Here is a 19701-nt window from a genome sequence, read left to right on the forward strand (position 1 = left end):
TAAAAGAGTAAACCATTGCTTCCGTGGTAAAAGAAAATAAACTTCCCAATCCAAAGGGGACGTTTTCTTATTTACTCTTAACTTGTTGCACTTGAATTACTGGGAGCTCAGATGAGCAGGGAATGCGCAAACAACTACGAATACCTGTTTTAGTGGGATAAGTGAGGGGATGTGCCATCACCTTTTTTAATGAGATCCTGATAAGTCACACTGAAATGGCTGGCTGAAATTAATCCTGAGAAATCAATGGGGACTTTAATTAGTGCAGGAGCTGTACAGTATTAGAATTTCTTGGAGGTCAGTGGAGTGGTAATGTTACACTGACTGTTTGCCAATCTGCTTCACCTTTCTTCTTCAGTAAATGAGTTGGTGTTTTCCCATAATAAATTGGTGTAAAGTGCTCTCTAAGATAAGTTTTAATTAAATTCTTGTCTAGAAGTAGACGTGTGATTTATAATGCAAAAAAATGAATGTAATCACTCTTAGAAATGTGAATGCCGCTGTTTTGCCGTCACCTTTTCAGTGTATATTTTAGCTCTATCAGCTGCAAAACATTTCATTTCACATTTTCTTGTGCTCTCTACTGAGAAGGATCCAGGAGTTCTGGAACCAAGATGATGTTGTGTTTGTATAATAAATGGGATCCAGCCTTTCAGAAATGCTGAGTGCCTGCACCTCCGTGTGGAGTTACAGAATCTGTGGTTATTTCACAGCTTCTCAGAGGGATGAGGCTTTATTGCAGCTTTGCTGTATTTTAGAAGTCACTGAAGTGCAAAGTCCTGCACCTGGGTCAGGGCAGCTCCTGGTGTCGCTACAGGCTGGGGATGAAGAGCTGGAGAACAGCCCTGTGAGAAGGTGCTGGTGAGTGAAAGGTGGGACATGAGCTGGCAACGTGTGCTTCTAGCCCAGAAGGCAATTGTATCTTGGGCTGCATCAGAAGCTCTGGAGCCCTCAGCACAGGACACACATGGACCTGCTGGAGAGGGGCCAGAGGAGCCCCAGAAATGATCCGAGGCTGGAACAGCTCTGCTGGGAGGACAGGCTGAGAGAGCTGGGGGGTTCAGCTGGAGAAGAGAAGCTGCGGGGAGACCTTAGTGCGGCCTTTACGGACTTCAAAGGGGCCAATAAGAAAGATGGGGACAGACTTTTGAGCAGGGCCTGTTGCGATAGGACAAGGGGTGATGGTTTTAAACTAAAGGAGGGAAATTCAGGCTGGACATGAGGAAGGAATTATTGCCCCTGAGGATGGTGAGAGCCTGGCCCAGGTTGGCCAGAGAGGTGGTGGCTGAACCATCCCTGGAGACATCCCAGGCCAGGCTGGACGGGGCTCTGAGCAACCTGAGCTGGTGCAGATGTCCCTGCTCATGGTGGGGGGGGCACTGGGGGAGCTGGGAAGGTCCCTTCCAAACCAAACCAGTCCGTGATTCTCTGAAGGGGCCGCAGCGAGATCTGGGCTGCCCTCGGTGGTGCTCTCTTGGGAAATCAAAGCCAGACCTCGGTGTCAGGCACCCGCAGCCAGCCTGTGCAACAGCCTCCTGTGAATCCATAACAGGGCTGAATAATTAAAGTTGATAATAGTATTATAATAATATTCAGCTGCCAATAGGTTTTAATACTTGGAGAAAAGTTTTGGTGAGCAGCAAGTTGTCTTCAGTGTCTTTTTAGGATTAAATCCTAAGGTTCTTATACAGGCACAGTTCTTAAAATTAGCACTTTGCATGTGTGTCCTTGTTGGCAGGTCTCTGCCATGACATTTAGTTTTTCATCTCAAGTAATGCTGGTTAGTAGCTAATCCAGATATTTTCAGTCAGCAAAGTTTGTTTATTTGTCATTTAACTTCAGACAAACAGGAGGCTTTGCAGGAATCAGGAAGATAAGAACGTTTTGATGCCTTGGTTTGAGCTAGCTGAGGTCTGGAACACATAATTACATGCAGAACATAATGTAAATACTTTCTGTTTAATAACTGCTCATTTCGGATTGTAAGGTGCAAGGTTGTGAGCAAAATATTTAGTAAGTCTGCTGACTTATACTATAAGAAATTTTCCATGTCATACTATTTCTTGCCATAAGACCTATTATTTGGGTAATGATAATATTAGGATTGAGACTTAGGTAACTTTGATTTTAAGGATGTGATTTGCAGTACTGTACTGAAGTTATAATTTTGGATGACAAGATGGAAATGGATTTTTATTAATCCACTCCAATTGGCCTTAAAGAGTTGCTGGGTCCATGTGATGATGTGATTGTACCTTCTGCCTAAGGTGGCCATGTCAAATGGGAACACTGTGACAACGTTTTATTCTCACCTCTTCTACTAATGTGTTGATGCTTCTGGGATTCTCACTTCAAGCTTCTTGACTTCTTTATGTAGAGTATTAGTATTAATTGCACGCAGTTCATGGAGGTGCTTTGATCCATAAAAGTAGCAAAAAGTTAACCTGCACCAGGGTTCTTCTTACAGGGTTTAGAAGCCTTAAGTCTAGTGGAATATAGAAAGGAGACGGTTTCTTGCTGATGCATTGAACTGTGCTCTCGCTTGCCTTGCAGCTCTGGTTGTGAGCACCACGTCTGCCGGCTTTGCCATGGCCCCGGTCCCGTTTGACCTGACCTGTTTCCTGCTCGCCTCCCTTGGAACCGGCCTGGCGTCCTGTGCTGCCAACTCCATCAATCAGGTCAGTCCATCTCTTCGTCTGCACCGCAAACTGGTGCTGTCCTGGCTTCTGAAATGCTGCCAAGGAGCGTCAATGGGTGGCTGGGAACGCTGTGCCTTCAGCTGCTGCTCGAGCTCTGAGCCGTTAAAACTGATACCACGAAAGGAATTAAAGTCTGCGAATTAAAGTATAGTTGCTAGGCACAGGGTGGTTATTCAGAATTGAGTCGATGAGATTTTAAGCCCCCCAATAATAATGTTTATCTTGATAATACCAAGCATGGGTCACTGAAAATGGCGTAGGAAGAACTGTGTAATTGGAGTATAAGAATAGCCACAGGGGCTCCAGCCTTACGAGCCTGGTTCCTCAGTTGTGTTATTGTATGACCTTGTCGGATCTGTCTAGCGAACGGCGCACAGCACCTTTCTGAACATCTGTAGTGGGGCTTCGCTGGGGTTTGTGTGCTTCTGTTCAGGCTGGAATCCTGAATCCTGGAATACTGAAAGTCTCCGATGTGTGGTAGCTGTTCGGTGCTGCAGATGTTCCGGGTGCTGATCTTGAGCTTCCTTGCACGTGTGAACGTGCCCATGGGGCTTGATGCCGATCTCTCAGCTCTCCTGAGACCCAGCTGTGAAGCAAAGTTGCTGTTAGGCTCTTCCTAAGTCCCAAAGGGGAGCCTAACTACCCTGTTTCCCCCAAAATAAGCCCTACCCCAAAAATAAGCCCTAGCATGGTTTTTCAGGATTTTTGTGGACGCTTGAAATGTAAGCCCTATCACAGAATCACAGAACGTCAGGGATTGGAAGGGACCTCGAAAGCTCATCCAGTCCAATCCCCCCGCTGGAGCAGGAGCACCCAGATGAGGTTACACAGGAAGGTGTCCAGGCGGGTTGGAATGTCTGCGGAGAAGGAGACTCCACAACCTCCCTGGGCAGCCTGGGCCAGGCTCTGGCACCCTCACTGAGAAGAAGTTTCTTCGCAAATTTAAGTGGAACCTCTTGTGTTCCAGCTTGAACCCATTACCCCTTGTCTTACTGTTGGTTGTCACCAAGAAGAGCCTGGCTCCGTCCTCGTGACACCCACCCTTTATATATTGATCCCCATGAATGAGGTCACCCCTCAGTCTCCTCTTCTCCAGCTCAAGAGCCCCAGCTCCTCAGCCTTTCCTCGCACGGGAGATGCTCCACTCCCTTCTGCATCTTCGTGGCTGCGCTGGACTCTCTCCAGCAGTTCCATGTCCTTGAACTGAGGGGCCCAGAACTGGACACAATATTCCAGATGTGGTCTCACCAGGGCAGAGTAGAGGGGCAGGAGAACCTCTCTGACCTACTGACCATCCCCCTTCTAATCTACCCCAGGTCCTGTTGGCCTTCCTGGCCACAAGGGCCCAGTGCTGGCTCATGGTCATCCTGCTGTCCACCAGGACCCCCAGGTCCCTTTCCCCTACACTGCTCTCTAATAGGTCATTCCCCAACCTATACTGGAAGCTGGGGTTGTTCCTGCCCAGATGTAAGACTCTACACTTTCTCTTGATGTATTTCATCAAATTTTTCCCTGCCCAGCTCTCCAGCCTGTCCAGGTCTCTGCATGGCAGCACAGCCTTCCAGTGTCAGCCACTCCTCCCAGCTTAGTGTCATCACCAAACTTGCTACTCCAAAAAGAAGCCCTAGTTACAGTTTATAAAAAAAGTCAGTTTAAATAGTGTCCAGGCAGCTATACATGTAAAAAAAGGCATCTTTTGGAGCAAAATTAGTATAAGACTCTGTCTTATTTTTGGGGAAACAGGGTAGTGAACAGGCAACAATCCTGTGGTGTTGAACTGAGTTACAAAGCATAGTAGCCACAGTCACGTTAAGCTGTAAATGTGGCCTGAAAAAATAAGTGGCAGTAGTGCTGCCAGCTTTGGTAGCACTTTATGATTCCAGGAATGACCTGAGAGATGGGGGGGCTGAGTCTTGGGACCCCAGTAATGTCACAGGGCATGGAGGTTCCTGTGAGCTACATCCTGGAGCTTAAGGTTGGGGTAGGCAGCTAATGTGTCTGTTTTCTCTGCAAAACAGGAAAGATGCTGCATGATTTTTAGTTGCTTGGAAATATTTAGGTAGCCTACCTAAGTTGGAAAACTTAGGTAGCCTTGAAAAATAATTTTGAGTGAGTCACAGTGTTTTCTGAAGTATTCTTTTGGTTATCATGTACATATTTTTCACAAAGGCTGGGTAGAAAAGCTGCCATAACTAAGGTGAAGCTTTCTTGGTTTTGATACAGTTTTACAGGTACACTTTTTTCCTCCTTTTTTTCCTTTACTACAGGTTCTTTTAAGATTAAGAACTTATTTTGTGACTTATTGATCCTTTGAAATATTTATTGTCACACTTACTTTCACCTTTGACGTGGATACTGCTGAACTAAGAGGAGAATTATTTTTTTTCTTGTTTAGAGACTCCTGTGCCACTTGTCTTCCTTGAGGCTTTGATAGATCTTCCCAGAGATGATATTCATGCACAAATAACTGTTTTTCTTTGTCTTCAGCTTCCACGTATTGCTCAATGTTGGATTTTGTCTCAAATGTAGTTACTTTTTAAACTCTCGGAAGTCACTTTTTAAAATGTTGCTTTTAAAAATCTTGAAATACTTGGGAGCACCAGGAATCCTGCACCGTAATTTGGAGTTTGATGCTTTTAAGGTGTGCTGTGATGGGAAAGGAAAGTTAGGGGTGCAATAACTTTGTGCTTGGGCTCATAATTGACTTTATACTCGTTGCACCATAAGAACAACTGTTAATGTGCCCTTAAATAGAGACGCTCTCTCTGGCCTCACAAAGTGTAAAACTGTTTTTCACAATCTCAGCTGAATGTTCTAAGTTTTCACACTCGCTCGTGTTGAGCTGCTTGTAGACTGTGTAGCGAGACCTTCAAGGTGACTGTTCTTATTAAGGAAAAGAAAGACGCAGAGCTGGTAATGAAGCAGGAGAAAAGAGCCGTGGTCTATGACCTCGTTTCTCAATGGATCCTTTCAGTCGCGGAACATCCCTTTCCCCGTGTTGCTGTTGGTGCTGTGTCTGAATTGGCTGGGAATTTAATTTCCAATAAATACTGTAAGCTTGGGTATCCATCTCGACCTTTGGGAAGCAGCATATTTGACTTGGAACTTCCTTTATTGCGACTTCGCTCTGTCCATTGCTCCCCATACACATCTTCTTCTCTGGCAGCTCATGACTCATGTTTCCCTTGTTGCTCCTTGCTGTCCCTTAAGGACCTTTTTACATGATAACCATCTTTCCGCTTCCCATAGTGCTATAAATCTGTACATCTTTAAGAGCAACACGTCTTTCCCACCCCTCATTTCCCTGATAAATCTGTGTTCGCGATTTACAATCCTCAAATATGTCGTGGGAAGGTAAAGTGTCGATTGTGTAAGATTCTTCCCCGTGATTTAGGACAGGATGTGAAGGGCCTGGTCCTGTGAAAAAGTCGCAGAGATTCCTTATTATTTGTGGACGTATTGATACAAACTTTTAACTGCTTGAATGCTGTGGTTTGGATTCTTTTTTTTTTTTCCTTCTCTTGACCATTTCATTTTAACAATCTGGTAGGAGCTGAGGCCAGTTTGACCCCCTTGAATTAAGTTAAATTAGATAATTAAGTTCAATTAACTATGGAAGAGGGAGCAAGGACTATATTAACACAGAGAGACTAAGTCCCATTTTGTTTCTTCAGGAAGTTGGTCTAAAATAATCTTTTAATTAGCACTTGCCCTCTTGATGTCCGATTGCTGTATGTCATACTTTAAACATTTTCTTCCTGACCACAAGAGCTGGAATGTTACAAAAATTTGCCAGAGTGGAGGTTCTTGCTCCACTTTCACTGTCCTTAACAAGAAAGCAATAATAAAATGATGACAGTTGGCAACACTGTAGTTTTCCATTGTTTATGGAAGAACAATCTGGATATTTATCAACCAAAGGCATGTATTTACAAACAAATTTCATTCTCAACCCATAAGTTCTAAATTCTAGCTGTACTTTCTGATGCAAGTAGAAATAATGTATTTTTATGACAATTTCTGTGAAACTGAATAACTGTTTTAAAGAAGCTGATTTATATTTTTTTTGCCAAATGACAGTGGTAAGGTTGCCTGTGGAAAATATCCTGGAAAATACAGACAAAAAGTACTTGCGCGTGGGCTCGCGTGAGGAGGAACCGCTGTGCCTGTTCTACAGCAGGGTCGTTCTAGAAACATTTGTGTAGCAAATGTTGAGAGAAGGATCTTGGGATAATTGATGTTAGACAGTAGTTTGAAGGAAATGGAATCTCTCAGGCTGGTGGAAAACGTTATGAATTCTGGGGATCTGGATAAATCCCAGAGAGTCCTTGGGTTTTCCTGTTGAGCGCGTTGGGTCCGGGGGCTGTAAAGGGCTCGATTCCTGCTGCAAGGTGCCGAAGAAAAGAAAGCGTTTGATTTCTCTTGTCTTCTCCCAGCAGTCCTGCCTCTGCCTCACCCCTTCGTATCACACGACTTCAGGCTCGTACCTCGCACCTCATTTAGCATTTTCGTGGCACGTTAATCCAGCGGTTCCTGGTTCTCTTCCACGTCACCCAACACCGCGTTATGTCCTCCAGCCCTTCAGTATTGTACTACAACATGTCACCACTTCTCAGTGCCACCTGCTAAAACAGCTTGCCTCTTTTTTTTCCCCCTCTTTTTCTAACGGTGCTCTTTCTTTTTTTCCGTCATTGAAGTAACTTAAAATTATTTCAGACAGGTGTTCTTTATTGGTGTGTTATCTTCTCAAACTAATAAATGTTTTACAGTGGTTTTTAGTTAGAAAAAAAATTAAATCACTTAATGCATTTACCAAGGAGTAGACTGAAACATACTTCTACTTTAACATTACTAAGGTAGCAAAAAACTCTGGAAAATCTCATTATAAGGTATCAGTCTTACTAATTGCAGTTATGGTAAGGAAATTGAAATATTTTCTGGGGTTTCATCTTGTAAACACTGCATGTTAATCTTGAATAAAACAAATAATTATTCCTAGTGTATCACTTTCTTATACTGCCTGCTTTCCTGACTCTTTCAGTGTTGGATATTGGTACGAATACACGAGAGGGTATTTTACCTTAGTGCTGTTCCTTACAAATGACAAAAAAGAATAAACGAAACATTGGTTTTCTGATTGGTGAGGACCAATTTTGTGACTTATTTTTTCTGATCCTATACTCATGCTGTCATAGAAATGGAGTGGGAGAAAATGATATTATATTAGTTGATCATCTTTTGCTTTTTCGTAACTCGGCGTTTTGATTATTTGTGAAAGCTGAGTCAAGTTTCAAGGAGTAGTCTTACATTTATGTTACGGAGGAAACATGTCATTTTTGAGACTTCTAAGATAGTAGCCTCTGATTTATGGGGAAGGAGATAAAACATGAAGAGATGTTTACAACACAATACACGGCATTAAAATGTTAAAGGCATCACATGCACGTTTTATATGTCAAGTACATTCTTCTGTATCTGCAGCACGGTTAAAAAGTGGGACGGAGCTATAAAGATGAAAGCAGGATGTTTAAAATGGTTTGAATTTAGTAACCGAGAGAGAAGATGATGTGGTTGGATTTGACTGACGATACCTTGAAAAGGAAGCAGACTGGACTGAATATTTTAGTTGAAGTTAGAGAGCTGAAAATAAGAAGTAAATATCCAGAATGAGAGAACAAATGTAAGACAAGTTAAACATGCCCATCCCTTCAGGTCCGATCTGATGGCTGCGATTTGCTCTTGGCATCAGGTTCCCTTGACAGGGATGACCCCTCCGAAGTGAAGCTGCAGTGGGTGGGAAGGATGGGGTTGGTGGTAAAATAAGAGAGTGAAATTCAGAATGTGAGTTCAGCTGCCAGCCGGGGGACCCTGTGTGTGATTTCTGTGATGGTCATTTGGATTCCTCGGTGATGGGCGCCGGGCTAAAGTCAAACCAGAGCTGCCTCCCCTCCAGGTTTTAATCCATTTACTCTCTCTACACTGCCAGAAGAATAGCTGTGGTCTTAAACTTTTATGATGTTTTGCTCTTCTGTAATGATTTGATTGACCAGTACTCACAAAGCAACTTAAAAAATGCTAAAAAAATTAATAAGCCTACTGAGATAAGCAAATATTGCCTTGTTTTCTAAAGAAAGGTCAACTGAAGCTCACAAATACAGTAACATTTTGAAGTCATCTTTGTGCCTCTGTTGCCTGCACATGAGACTGTACTTCGCTGTAGGTAGTCTCAACATTTCTACAGTTGTTTTTGCAAATATGGGTTAAACAGCAGTACCTGGACTCCAGGTAATAAAACGGGGCAAGTTGATCCAATTCAGATAAACGGTTCACACCGTAATGGCCAAACAACGACGTCATCAGTTGGAGTCATGTTAATGGGGTTGTGTTCCTGTGCTCAGTCATCACGAGTTCATGTTTGTTGGAGTTTTCTGAACTACTTGGTGTTTAAGGTCACGTAACTGGATGAAAGGAGTAGGAAAAAGTAAGTTTGAAGGCTCTTGAGTTTTGAAGTCACTGCTGTGAAAGAATGTGTGACGCTGATTTCTCACAAGTCCAACGCCTTGTTCCTCTCAAGATATATTGGTTGTAATTGTTTTAGCTTGCTGGACCGATAAAAATTGTAATTCATTTTTCAGGGAGAGTGGGGGAAAAAAAGAAAACATGAGGAATTAGTTATCCTGCACACCTGTGTTGTGAGGAGGAGGAGGAGGGCGCTGGGATATGTGCCACCAGCTTCCACGGCAGAGCCGAGCCTTCTCATCAACTCCACGTTTTGTTTCAGGGTTGTCAACCAGTAACGATTGTGATTTTACGTGAATGAGACACAGCATCAGAAATAGCTTTTAAGTATTAACACAACCCTTCTTTCCCCTGGTGCCTCCTGCCCCATCAAACAGCTTTGGTGAGTGAGGAGGAACCCAGGAGGTTTGTGTGTGGTTGGGTCCCAGCGATCCTGCGAGCACAAATTTTTTTAACTTGGATCTTCTTTTGTTTCTGCAAGTTTTATAAATGTTTATTAAAATTGTTCCTGTTGGACTCTCAGATGCCCAGTGAACTGTTTGCTTTCTGTGGCTGTGAAAAGTAACGTAAAGTGATGTGACATTACTAGCTGTGTTCCTTTCAGAGTGCTGATGTGGTTTCTGAGCAAATCTCTAGAGAAATCTTGTTAGAAGGATTGAAGCAACAGAAGAAAATAAAACAAGGGTTAAACTAATGTGGTTAGCGAGAGATGCTTGGATTATTGAAGAAATGGCAAAGAGAAATGGCAGGAGTCTGGCAGACCTTCGGACCATTTTCTCTTTATTTCCCCATAAAGAAATTTAACAGTCAAGTGAGAACAGCAGTAGTTCTTTTTATATTCCTGCAAAACAAGAGGGTTTTTTGGTGTTATTTTGTCATTCCTAAACTTTTCTTACCCAATACGTGTTTTATTGAATGTCTGAAGGCATGTAGTGGGAACTCTTTATTCCGATGCTAACGTTATTAATGTGTTCTCATTCAGCCCCAAGCTGGAGGAGATGACGTCCGTCGATCATCCTGCCCAGCTCCATGCCACGCAGGAGGCTCTTCCCAAGTAATCTCCTCAAAGTCCTGTCTTGTCCACTCTTTGAAAGCCCTGAAAATTTATTTTTTTGCTTCTTCCCTTAGCAGATGACTACGCTGCCGTGCTTGAATGAGAGAACTCGTTTTAAACACCGACGAGATTTGCTCTGTGCAGCGTATTTGAAAAATCAGATAGGCGAATGATTAAAGTCATTTAGGAAGAGCCTAAAATGACTTTCCAAGGTTTTGGGTTTCCAAATCAGAATATTTCATGCCCTTTCTCTTCCCGCTGGCAGGCGCTCGCCCTTTTTTTGCTGGAAACGGGGGATCGCGTCCGTCCGCCTGCGCTCCGGGGTGTTCCGTGGGGATTAGCACCTGATGCATCTCTGTCTCGCTCTCAAGTCCCGGCTGTTTTGACGGGGCAGATCGCCTGCAGCAGCCGGCCCTGCCTTTCATCTGCCCCCCGCAGCGATCAAAAGATTGTCAGGAGCGCTTATTAAAACCTGCTGTTTGACTCTGGAGTACGGGACTGTCAGTATCGGAGGCAGCCTGGGCTGTAATTTACAGTATATAATAAATATAAGAGAAGTGCAACGCTGGAAGTCTATCTCGTGCTCTAAAGTGTGCTGATATATGTGGCTTTGATATTTTAACTGCTAGGCAACCTTCATTAGTGGTCGTTGAGGATCATAACTTACGGCTCCGTCAGATGATTCATAATTGTGACAGTTAGATCGAGTTAGCATGTAGGAATCCTCGATATCGAGTAGGAATGGCTCAGCTTGGGAAGATGGATTTCAGGAGAAGGGAAAATGATGAGCACTAATGAGAACCAGCCTCTGAAGGACCGATAAATTTTAAGTGCGGAGATTATCCTTGCAAAGCATAAATTATTTGACCTACAACTGAAACTTGATAAAGGATCTTGGAATAATATTATAAATTAATGCATACCATTGTTGGAAGAAATTCTCTTTCCTCATATGGATATTGTGTGAGTGTGGTACATGAGGAGTCTTTGAAAGAAAGTGGGTGGCTTCCCATAGCCGAGGGGACACTTAGGTCCCAGTCACCAAAGTGTGATGTTCAACAAAGACAATGAAAATAAATAAAACAGCATCCTAGCATCCTTTTTTACCACTTTGCCTCCCTTTGTGGCATGCATTATTAGCGTAAAACTTCAGATTTTAGAGGAGTTTAAATCAAAACATTATGATTTGATTATTTCTCTTCGGTTACATTTCACATATATTAAAATCCAACCAAAAAAACCTGTAAAGAGTGGATAAAAGTTATATTTAATTTTATCACCTTCTTTTGTGGATCATCATGCTTCCTGATTTGATAAAGAAATTTTTTCTGTGGATGCATAAAATAAGTACATCCCATTGTTTGTTATTTGGTCAACAGGGCAATCCGTATTTGTATTTGGTGCACACTTTCTCTCCCTACTTGCATTTGTTGGTGAGCAGCTTATGTCCGGAATGAACACCAGAAAGTGGGCAGGATGGTAAAAGGGATTTTATTGACGTGATGTGGTTTTGGGGACCGCAGCCAGGATGGTGCAAGGGCAACAGCCCCATGGTTCTGTGTTTTCTTTCTCCCCAGCTGAAACTGTTCTTTGGTGATAGATACGGTCTGAGAGCGAACACACAGAAAATCCCTGTTATTATTCTGAAATATCAGTCTGACGGACAGGAACTTTGGGGTGGTAACTGCAGAAGCTGCTTAACTTCTGCGCATACATCAATCCTCAAGACGGTGCGTTTTGATGCTGCAGGAAGTTTTGACTCATTAGCCTCACGCTAAAAGGTTCTCTGGAAACGCTGGGGGTAAGCGAGGTAGGGGGAAAAGAAAGAAATAATTTACCAAATGATTAATTGTCGGGAATACCTCAGTGGTGTGGGGTTCCCTTTAGATCCAATGCCAGATTTCCCCTGGAAACCCTGATCACAGGCAGAACAAAGGAATTTCAAAGGACTGAAATGATGGAATGTGGAGAGAGCACTAGACAAAAGGGAAAACCTAGTACTTAATAAGATTTATCTGGCCGTTTGATCCATAGGGGTATTGCCTTTCTAAGCTTAGAAAAGGAAAAGTGAAAATAACTAGTCCATTTTTTTTGTCAGTCTTTAAATACATGTTTTGACATTTTCCAAATCACTGAGAATTTCTTCAGCAATGCAAGTATTAAATTAGATAATTAGTGAAATGTCGTTTTCTTTTTGTAATTTAAATGGTGTTACAGTCATCCTGTTTATTGCCTTGAGTTAGACTCCTGACAGTTTCAAAAATGACAACCAAATACCTTGTGTGCTGTACAAAAAATAATAAATATGCGGTGAAGTATGACTTACAAGGATTAAGGAAAATGATTTCCTGGTGCCTGGAACAGCCTACCGCTGCCGTTTCTTTAGGGAATAGCTCATGGAGACACAAACCCAGAGCATTCTAACAGTCCCTTTCCTTTTGAATTATTTTAGGATTTTTCTCTTCATATTTCCATGGTTAAAAAACACTACGTAAATGCCGTGAGTTCAGATTCTGCGCTGTCTTTATAATGTTGGATAGGATTTCTGTGCAGTAAAATGAAGTAAAAGTCTCCTTTCTTTAATTTTGCATGGCTGTTGTTGCTGGTAATACAAAGTTTTACCTTACGTGGCTTTTGACTAATTTTTTTGCCAAAGCTGCAAGATTTTACGGTAAAGCCTCGTGCAAAGCTGATTTTGCTGACCTGATCTGCAGTTGCGCAGTCACTGCTGTGCCTGCGAGGCTGAAGAGACGTACTATTTTATTAATAGTTAAATTCTTGTTTTCTAGAGACTTTTTGTGTTGGGAAGCTCAGAGTAACTGTATTTCAGGTTTCCATAGGTGCCTGATGTGAACACGTGTATATATAGTGAATGTCTCCGAAGCCCATGCGATAACTTATACGTGAAATTCTGGCAGTGTAGTATGAAGTGCTTCATTATTTCAGTTCTTCTTTCCTTGGTCACATTAATCCTTTTTTGTTATCTTTATACAGAATTTAACTGTCGTGGTAGCTTGGCACAGATATCACGGTAACATAATTTTTTTTTTTTTTTTTTTTTCCTCAAACTCCATAACATCACTTGTAGGATTGTCAGGGCAGCAGGTCACTGAGAACGTGATAAAGCGCTTTCTGACCGAAGTGATGCAACAATAATGTGCGTTTGCTTCCAGTTTTGAAATCTCTTCCTCATCATCTGCTCATCTCCTCATCATATCCTCATCGTCATCTGCTCTTGTGTCAATGCTAGGGCATTTAAACATTACGTTTTTGAGGGCACCGTAACAGGTCTTTAAAGTCTGTGGATCACAGCAGATATGAGTTAGGGAGGATCCTTCCCTTCATATCCATGCTGGTGGTAGCACAGAATTTTATTATTTAATATCCATATTGCAATAGTGTCTTGAGAGTCTGCTGATTTTTTTCCAGTGTAAGAAGGTAACGATGTGTGTCCTGCAGAGTTCGCAATCTGGGAGGTTACAGGGTGTGAAAATATTTGGTTTGCCTTTAAATAGCAAAACACTTCTGTGAGTCGCATACTTTACGTTTTTTAGGGGAGTGTAGAGAGAAGATTGAAAAGCGAGTTGATTAGTCTGTAGAAGTCAAAAAGGGTAGTTATTGTCATGAGAGATGTAGTTTTGAATGGAAACAAGCTGAATTCAGCATGTGAAAACTTGAGGACCATCCATCTTCTTTCTGGACATGATTTAACTGAACCTTAGAAGTGCAGGAGGAAGTATTAAGATTTCTGAAAGCTCATGTTTGTTGGTAAGGCTACATACTAGTGTCAGCCTGGAGTCTATTAAAGATCAACACACGTATCCTAGAAGAAACAAGAAAGCCATTGAGAGTTGATTTATGCTGATAAAAATTCTCATTCATAAAATGCATTTTAATTCTCCCCTGTATTTCTGCTCATGGATTGGGTCGGATTTTGCTCTAGGTATTAGCAAGGTGTGTTGCTCGATGCTGACGCTATGCAAGAGGTTTACAGCGTGTGATCTGCCTAATTTATGGTAGGATGAGCACATGTGGTGTGTTAAATATCAATGTTTCCAGCTCTTGGGGCACTTGTTAGTTGTCCTAAAAGATCTTTTTTTACCCGCAATTGCTGACAGTTGGATTTTTTTGTTCTAAAATTTCTCATGCTTTAAGTAGATGGGCATCTGACACATTCCTTGGGAAGGTGTAGCGTGTGTGTGTATATATATACATATATGTATATTGCTCCACAGTTCCTTGGATTCTGTTGGGAAATGGCCATCCAAATTGCACCAAAAATTCAGCAGTATCCCCAGTGGGATCATAACACTGGTATGAATAGAAAACTGTAGTAAATTCTTTTAAAAATTTTTATTTGTAGTGTCAAATAGCCATTTACTACTAAGTGACTTTTTAAGAGGATTCTAAGAGTAAGCTGTTTAATGAAGGAGTAAACCACAGCTCTGGGCACTAATCCATTTCTTCTGGTTTTTATGAGATCTGTATGGAAACTGAAGGAGGAGGTTGGTTTTCAACACCAAAATCATTAGGTGCATCATCCAGATGAAAAAGCACGAGGGATGTTACAACTATTATTAAACTAGGACAAGAAATAAAATGGGACATGTGCGTGGAAATGTAAGAGCTGCGGCAGCTTAATAATACAAGTTTTGACTTTCAACCAGACGTGTTTGCAGATCTCTGTGGTTTGGCATTCTCAGGTCACTAAAGGCGAACTCTGTCTGGATCTGTATAGATTATGTAAATTTTTGAAGTAAACCAGACTTGGAGAAGATGAAAATCTGTCCCTATAATCCTCCTTTTAAGACTTGTTTCTTATTACGGTTGAGATTTATGTTGATGCTCCTAACAGAGACATGACAATCCGTTTTAACTTAGAATCATAAAGGTGATGGCATTTGAAAGCAGGCTGAATAGTTCAGCTTCAAACTCATTTTTATGTTCGGAAATTAGATACTCTTAAAAATAATAATCTTTTACAAGATGCATTAAGATTTAGGATGCCTTGTGTTTATTAAAGGGCAATAAAAGGAAAATATTATCTTTGAAGGGCATGCTTTATAAAAATGTTTATCTGAAATGGCTTTGGACAGGGAAGAAACTGAGCTGGAAATGGAAAACAAAGCTGCAGGGAAGCAGAGGACTCAGCCGTGTTTAACTTGCTGCCTGTGCTGCTTCCAGCTCCATTCCTGAAGCGTTTCTCATTTTTGGCACCATCCCGACAGCGGGACAGAGACGGACCCGACTTCATCCCGGCTGGTTCTTCTCACTCCAAGGAAAGTTCCCCTTGGTTTGTGGATAAGTAGCAGGGCAGTGTCTGGAAGGGAGAAATCCAGAATATCACCTGGCAGAGCTTCAGTGAGGAAACGCTGAACTGGGATCTGTGTGTTGGGTTCACATTCTTTATCCTTGATTAAAGTCTTCAGGGTGAGGACCGCTCCTGGTGGAAATCATTTGTGCCTCCTCTGTGAGATGCCGGTTGACTTTAACTCCCTCCTGATCTGGATGTTTCTAAAGTTTCTTTTGAAGTGGGGCCATGAGGTGATGCAGAAGCTTATGAACGGGGCAGGGTTTGTAGGGAGAGTTGAAGTATTTTTATTAGAAGTGCTGCTAGAATCAGAGAAAATGGGTAACCTATAAAGCACGGACTTTCTTCAAGTCGTCATCCAGATGTGGTTCCACAGCTCTAGTCATATCTAGAGACCAGTCATCTTGTACTCTAAAAGCTGTTCTTGTGCCAGGATTGTGTAGGAATAAATCAGTGGTATTAATACAAAGCCAGAATTAGTTTCCGAATAGCATTAAGTAGGTGACAGAGAGGCAGAATGTGATGGAGGTCTGTAAAAGCACAGCTGGCAGGGAGAAGGAGTTTAGGAAATGGTTATTCACTGTCTCCTGAAAATAAGAACGGGAGCTTTTAGCAAAAGGCAGGTTAAAAATGAACAGAAGGAGTCTGTTCTTCACGCGGTGCGCGGTTACGGTGGGACTCCTTGCTACAAGAGGTTTGGATGATAAAGGTTTTGGTGATGGTGCTCATGTCGTCTTCTACATCTTTGGGATTTGCTTTGTTTGTTTTGCAGTTTCATTTTAGTTACGAACGAATGACATCGAGAGGTAGAACTGAACATCAGATTGAAAATAAATAAAACCAACCAACGAAAACCAACAAAAAACTCCCCCAACAAGCTGCTACTGAAAATTGATGGAGCTGCACAGCAAGTTGCTTTTCTATCCAAAAATCCACCCTTTTCATTTCACTAGACCCCCAAAAGCTGCTTTGCTTTTGCTGCTGTTGCTGCGAACCTTTGGTGCTTGGAGAGCTGTCACCTTTTTAAGTCTGGATTTCAGTGCAAGTTCTTGGGTGGTTTTTTTGTCTTTTCTGTTGCAGGTTGCACAACCTCTCTGGGTTTTTTTTGTGGTTAAAAACAAAGGTAGGGAAGGCTGATTTTAAGTGTTTATCCCAAAGAGAGAAATAAAAGGCACAGCCAAGTGCTTAACTGCTTTGGAATGAAACGTATTTATCACAAATGGCTCTTTGCATTGCTGGAGAATGTGAAGAAGTAGAGCTTGGGGATGCTCTTGGAAGATCTGCCCTTTTCAGTGGGATCTGGAGCAGAACTATGAGTGGAAATGGTTGGTTACATCTAAAAGTAGGCTTTCTCCCTGTTTTCTATTGAACTCTCTGTTACTGTTGAGAGTATCAGATTTAAACCACACTTCAGGCAGTCACGGTCAAAGTTTCCCCCTTGCTGCCGCCCTTTCCAAGCCAGTCCCTCCATAGGGGCCAGAATTGCAGAATATTTCTTTAAGCCGCTCTCTCCACGGACCAGCGTCTGTTCTGCTGCTGCTTTGGTGATATATATATTTCCCTGCGTAATTGTGACTACCCGTAACTTCCAAAGAAACCCCCCCAATAAGTTATCCTGTGACCTAGTTGCCGTATATTAATAGTTTTGCTGGCTTCAGATTTTTTGCCCCAACCCAGAAGATGTTTGCTTCTGTGTCTCCAACTTCGTTGGGTCCATGTTTTTAAATGCTGAGGAGTTCTGTGTCAGAGCATTTCTGCAGGCGACAGTCGTTGTATTTCAGAAAGCGGCGTTAATTGTGATAATGTAGCGTACAGCTCCTCTTTGTGAAATTCAAGTCTTTTTAACATCACCACCTTCAAAGACAATAAAAATTCCAGTCTGCATTTATCTATTCCCATGCGAGGAGTTACTGCAGTGTATATTGTATCATTCCATGTGAAATTCTTCTGCTTAATAGTCTCATTTATACACAGTTGTCTGAGGTCAGTTTTCCATTTTGCAGTTGTCAAACAGCTGTCAAATTAAGAGACCAGATCCCAAAGTTCATTTACATTTTATGCCATTCTTTGGGTGCCTGTTTCATATCTTAATATAACTAATGATTTATCTACATATCTTAGTCGTCTTTCTGCACTTGTTTTTCACAGATGTTCACATCCTCTCACTCTTCAAGAGCAGCCCTTAAAATAAAACTTCTGTAACTTTTTTTTCGAGGCTTTTCTTTATACAGCTAAAGGAGGATGGTTCTGTATCTTCAGTGCAGGCAATGCAAATGAAAACAGTTTAAATTCCACCTCATATTCATCATAATTTGAATTCTGGACTGAAAAACAGCATAGTAAAAAAAAGTTTTGAAACGTGTTGCTAGAAATGACAAAAGAGAAAAATCTCAATTTCATTCATTTATCATCAGTTTTGGTTAATAATTGGCCTAGCTATTGATTTCCCCCTTTAGCTTTTGATTTCTTGTTCTTCAATAGGAAACCAAAATTAAAAGAGGCTTTGTTCACAAATCATCTTTGTAGTAAAATGTATTCATTTTTCATCCTCGGGAATATCAAAGGCTATCACATGAGTGAGAACACAGGCACTAAATTGAATGCTATTTGTGGTTTTGTACTATGATGATTCTTACGTTGCCGAGTTCCAAGCGTAAATTTATACGGTGAAGATTTAGGGGTTGTTTTCTTATTTTTTTCCAGTGCTGTAATGATCAAAGGAATATCTCTATACATGCCATTGATGTCTTACTACAAAGTACTTAAATAGCCTGAGGTAGCCATCTACTTTATAAAAATTCCTTAAAGACAGGTAGGACCCTTGGGTGTTAAATGTATACTTTGGAGTTTGGCGTATTTTCAGGGGAGGAAAGCAAGAGAGATTCTGTTACAGGGCTCGGCAGTTTTCTGTAGCGCCGAACATTAAAAGGCTCTTTAAAAAACTAACCTTAAATTATGGTCACTGGGGGAAGTTTGTCTGGGCTACGCTGTGCCAGAAAATGTCTCTGTGCCAGAAAATGTCTCTGTGCCATTTCAACGTCATTCACTAACCAGTTCAAGAAGTGTAACTTAATTAACCCTTTCCAGCTTTGGGGGGGAAATTCTGGTTTGTACAGACGTATTTGTAGCCTCTTTACATTCTGGAAAGAAACAGGTTAAAGACTGTCGATACTCCTTTTTGCTGGTTGCTTAAAGACCCTATTCTTTGCTAAGTAAAGGGAAACAATATCCTTGCTATTTTGCTGCATTTCGTAGGCATTTCATAGGCAATTATTAGTCTTTTTGGTTGATGGGATCCGCATTGGGATTGTAATAAAACACAAGTCAATGTGAAATTGGATGCAGACTAGGAGAGCAGATAAAACCAAGTGAAAATTAATGACAGATGTAAAAGTTATTGGTAATAACATAGTCATCTTTTTACAATCTTTTTCCAAACTATATTTTTATTTCAGCAGATGTCACTTGAAATCTTCAGAGTAAATCATCTCTTTGATTTTGATTACGATCTTGAATACCTAAAGTAGCTTAATTATGATGGATTCTGACTTATTTATGAATCTGTTTTTACATCTGAGGGCCAGGACACAGATCCCGGAGTTGTTCAGCAGGACGCAGAGTGTTCTAGTTGTTGTCCATAAGTCTGTTTTTCTGGCTTGAGGTGTCACTAGTACAGGGTCCACAGAGCATCCCCGAAGCTGAGGATGTGTCGTCATCACAGATGGGACACGGGGAGCGGTGGGGCTGGTTTGCTCAACGTCCCCTAAGAAAAATGTGGGAAAGCGCAACTTCTCAGTGCTCGTTCAGCGCTGAGCATAAACAGCGCTTCTGTAAGCAACCTAAAAAAGCCTTCCTACTTGTTTTATGTCATAAGCACGCTTTATTTTCTTAGTTTCTCACATAACACAGACCATCCCGGGTCAGGCCAAAGGGCTGGCTGAGGCAAGGATTCTCTCTAGGGCAGGATTCACAGAATCACAGAACGTCAGGGATTGGAAGGGACCTCAAAAGCTCATCCAGTGCAATCCCCCCGCCGGAGCAGGAACACCCAGATGAGGTTACACAGGAAGGTGTCCAGGTGGGGTTGAATGTCTGCATATTTAAGTGGAACCTCCTGT

At 41.8% G+C, this 19701-nt stretch overlaps 1 protein-coding gene across 2 annotated transcripts in view; it reads left to right on the forward strand.

Moving 5' to 3' along the window:
• LOC135996288 (protoheme IX farnesyltransferase, mitochondrial) overlaps positions 1–19701 on the forward strand; it is a 103610-nt gene that overhangs the window by 8741 nt on the left and 75168 nt on the right. For both annotated transcript variants that reach the window (XM_065648110.1, XM_065648111.1), the window contains exon 4: positions 2554–2678. In XM_065648110.1, the coding sequence (XP_065504182.1) occupies positions 2554–2678 (125 nt within the window). The remainder of the gene's footprint in view (positions 1–2553; positions 2679–19701) is intronic.

This window comes from Caloenas nicobarica, chromosome 18, assembly GCF_036013445.1.
Source record: "Caloenas nicobarica isolate bCalNic1 chromosome 18, bCalNic1.hap1, whole genome shotgun sequence".
Taxonomy (NCBI): Eukaryota; Metazoa; Chordata; class Aves; order Columbiformes; family Columbidae; genus Caloenas; species Caloenas nicobarica.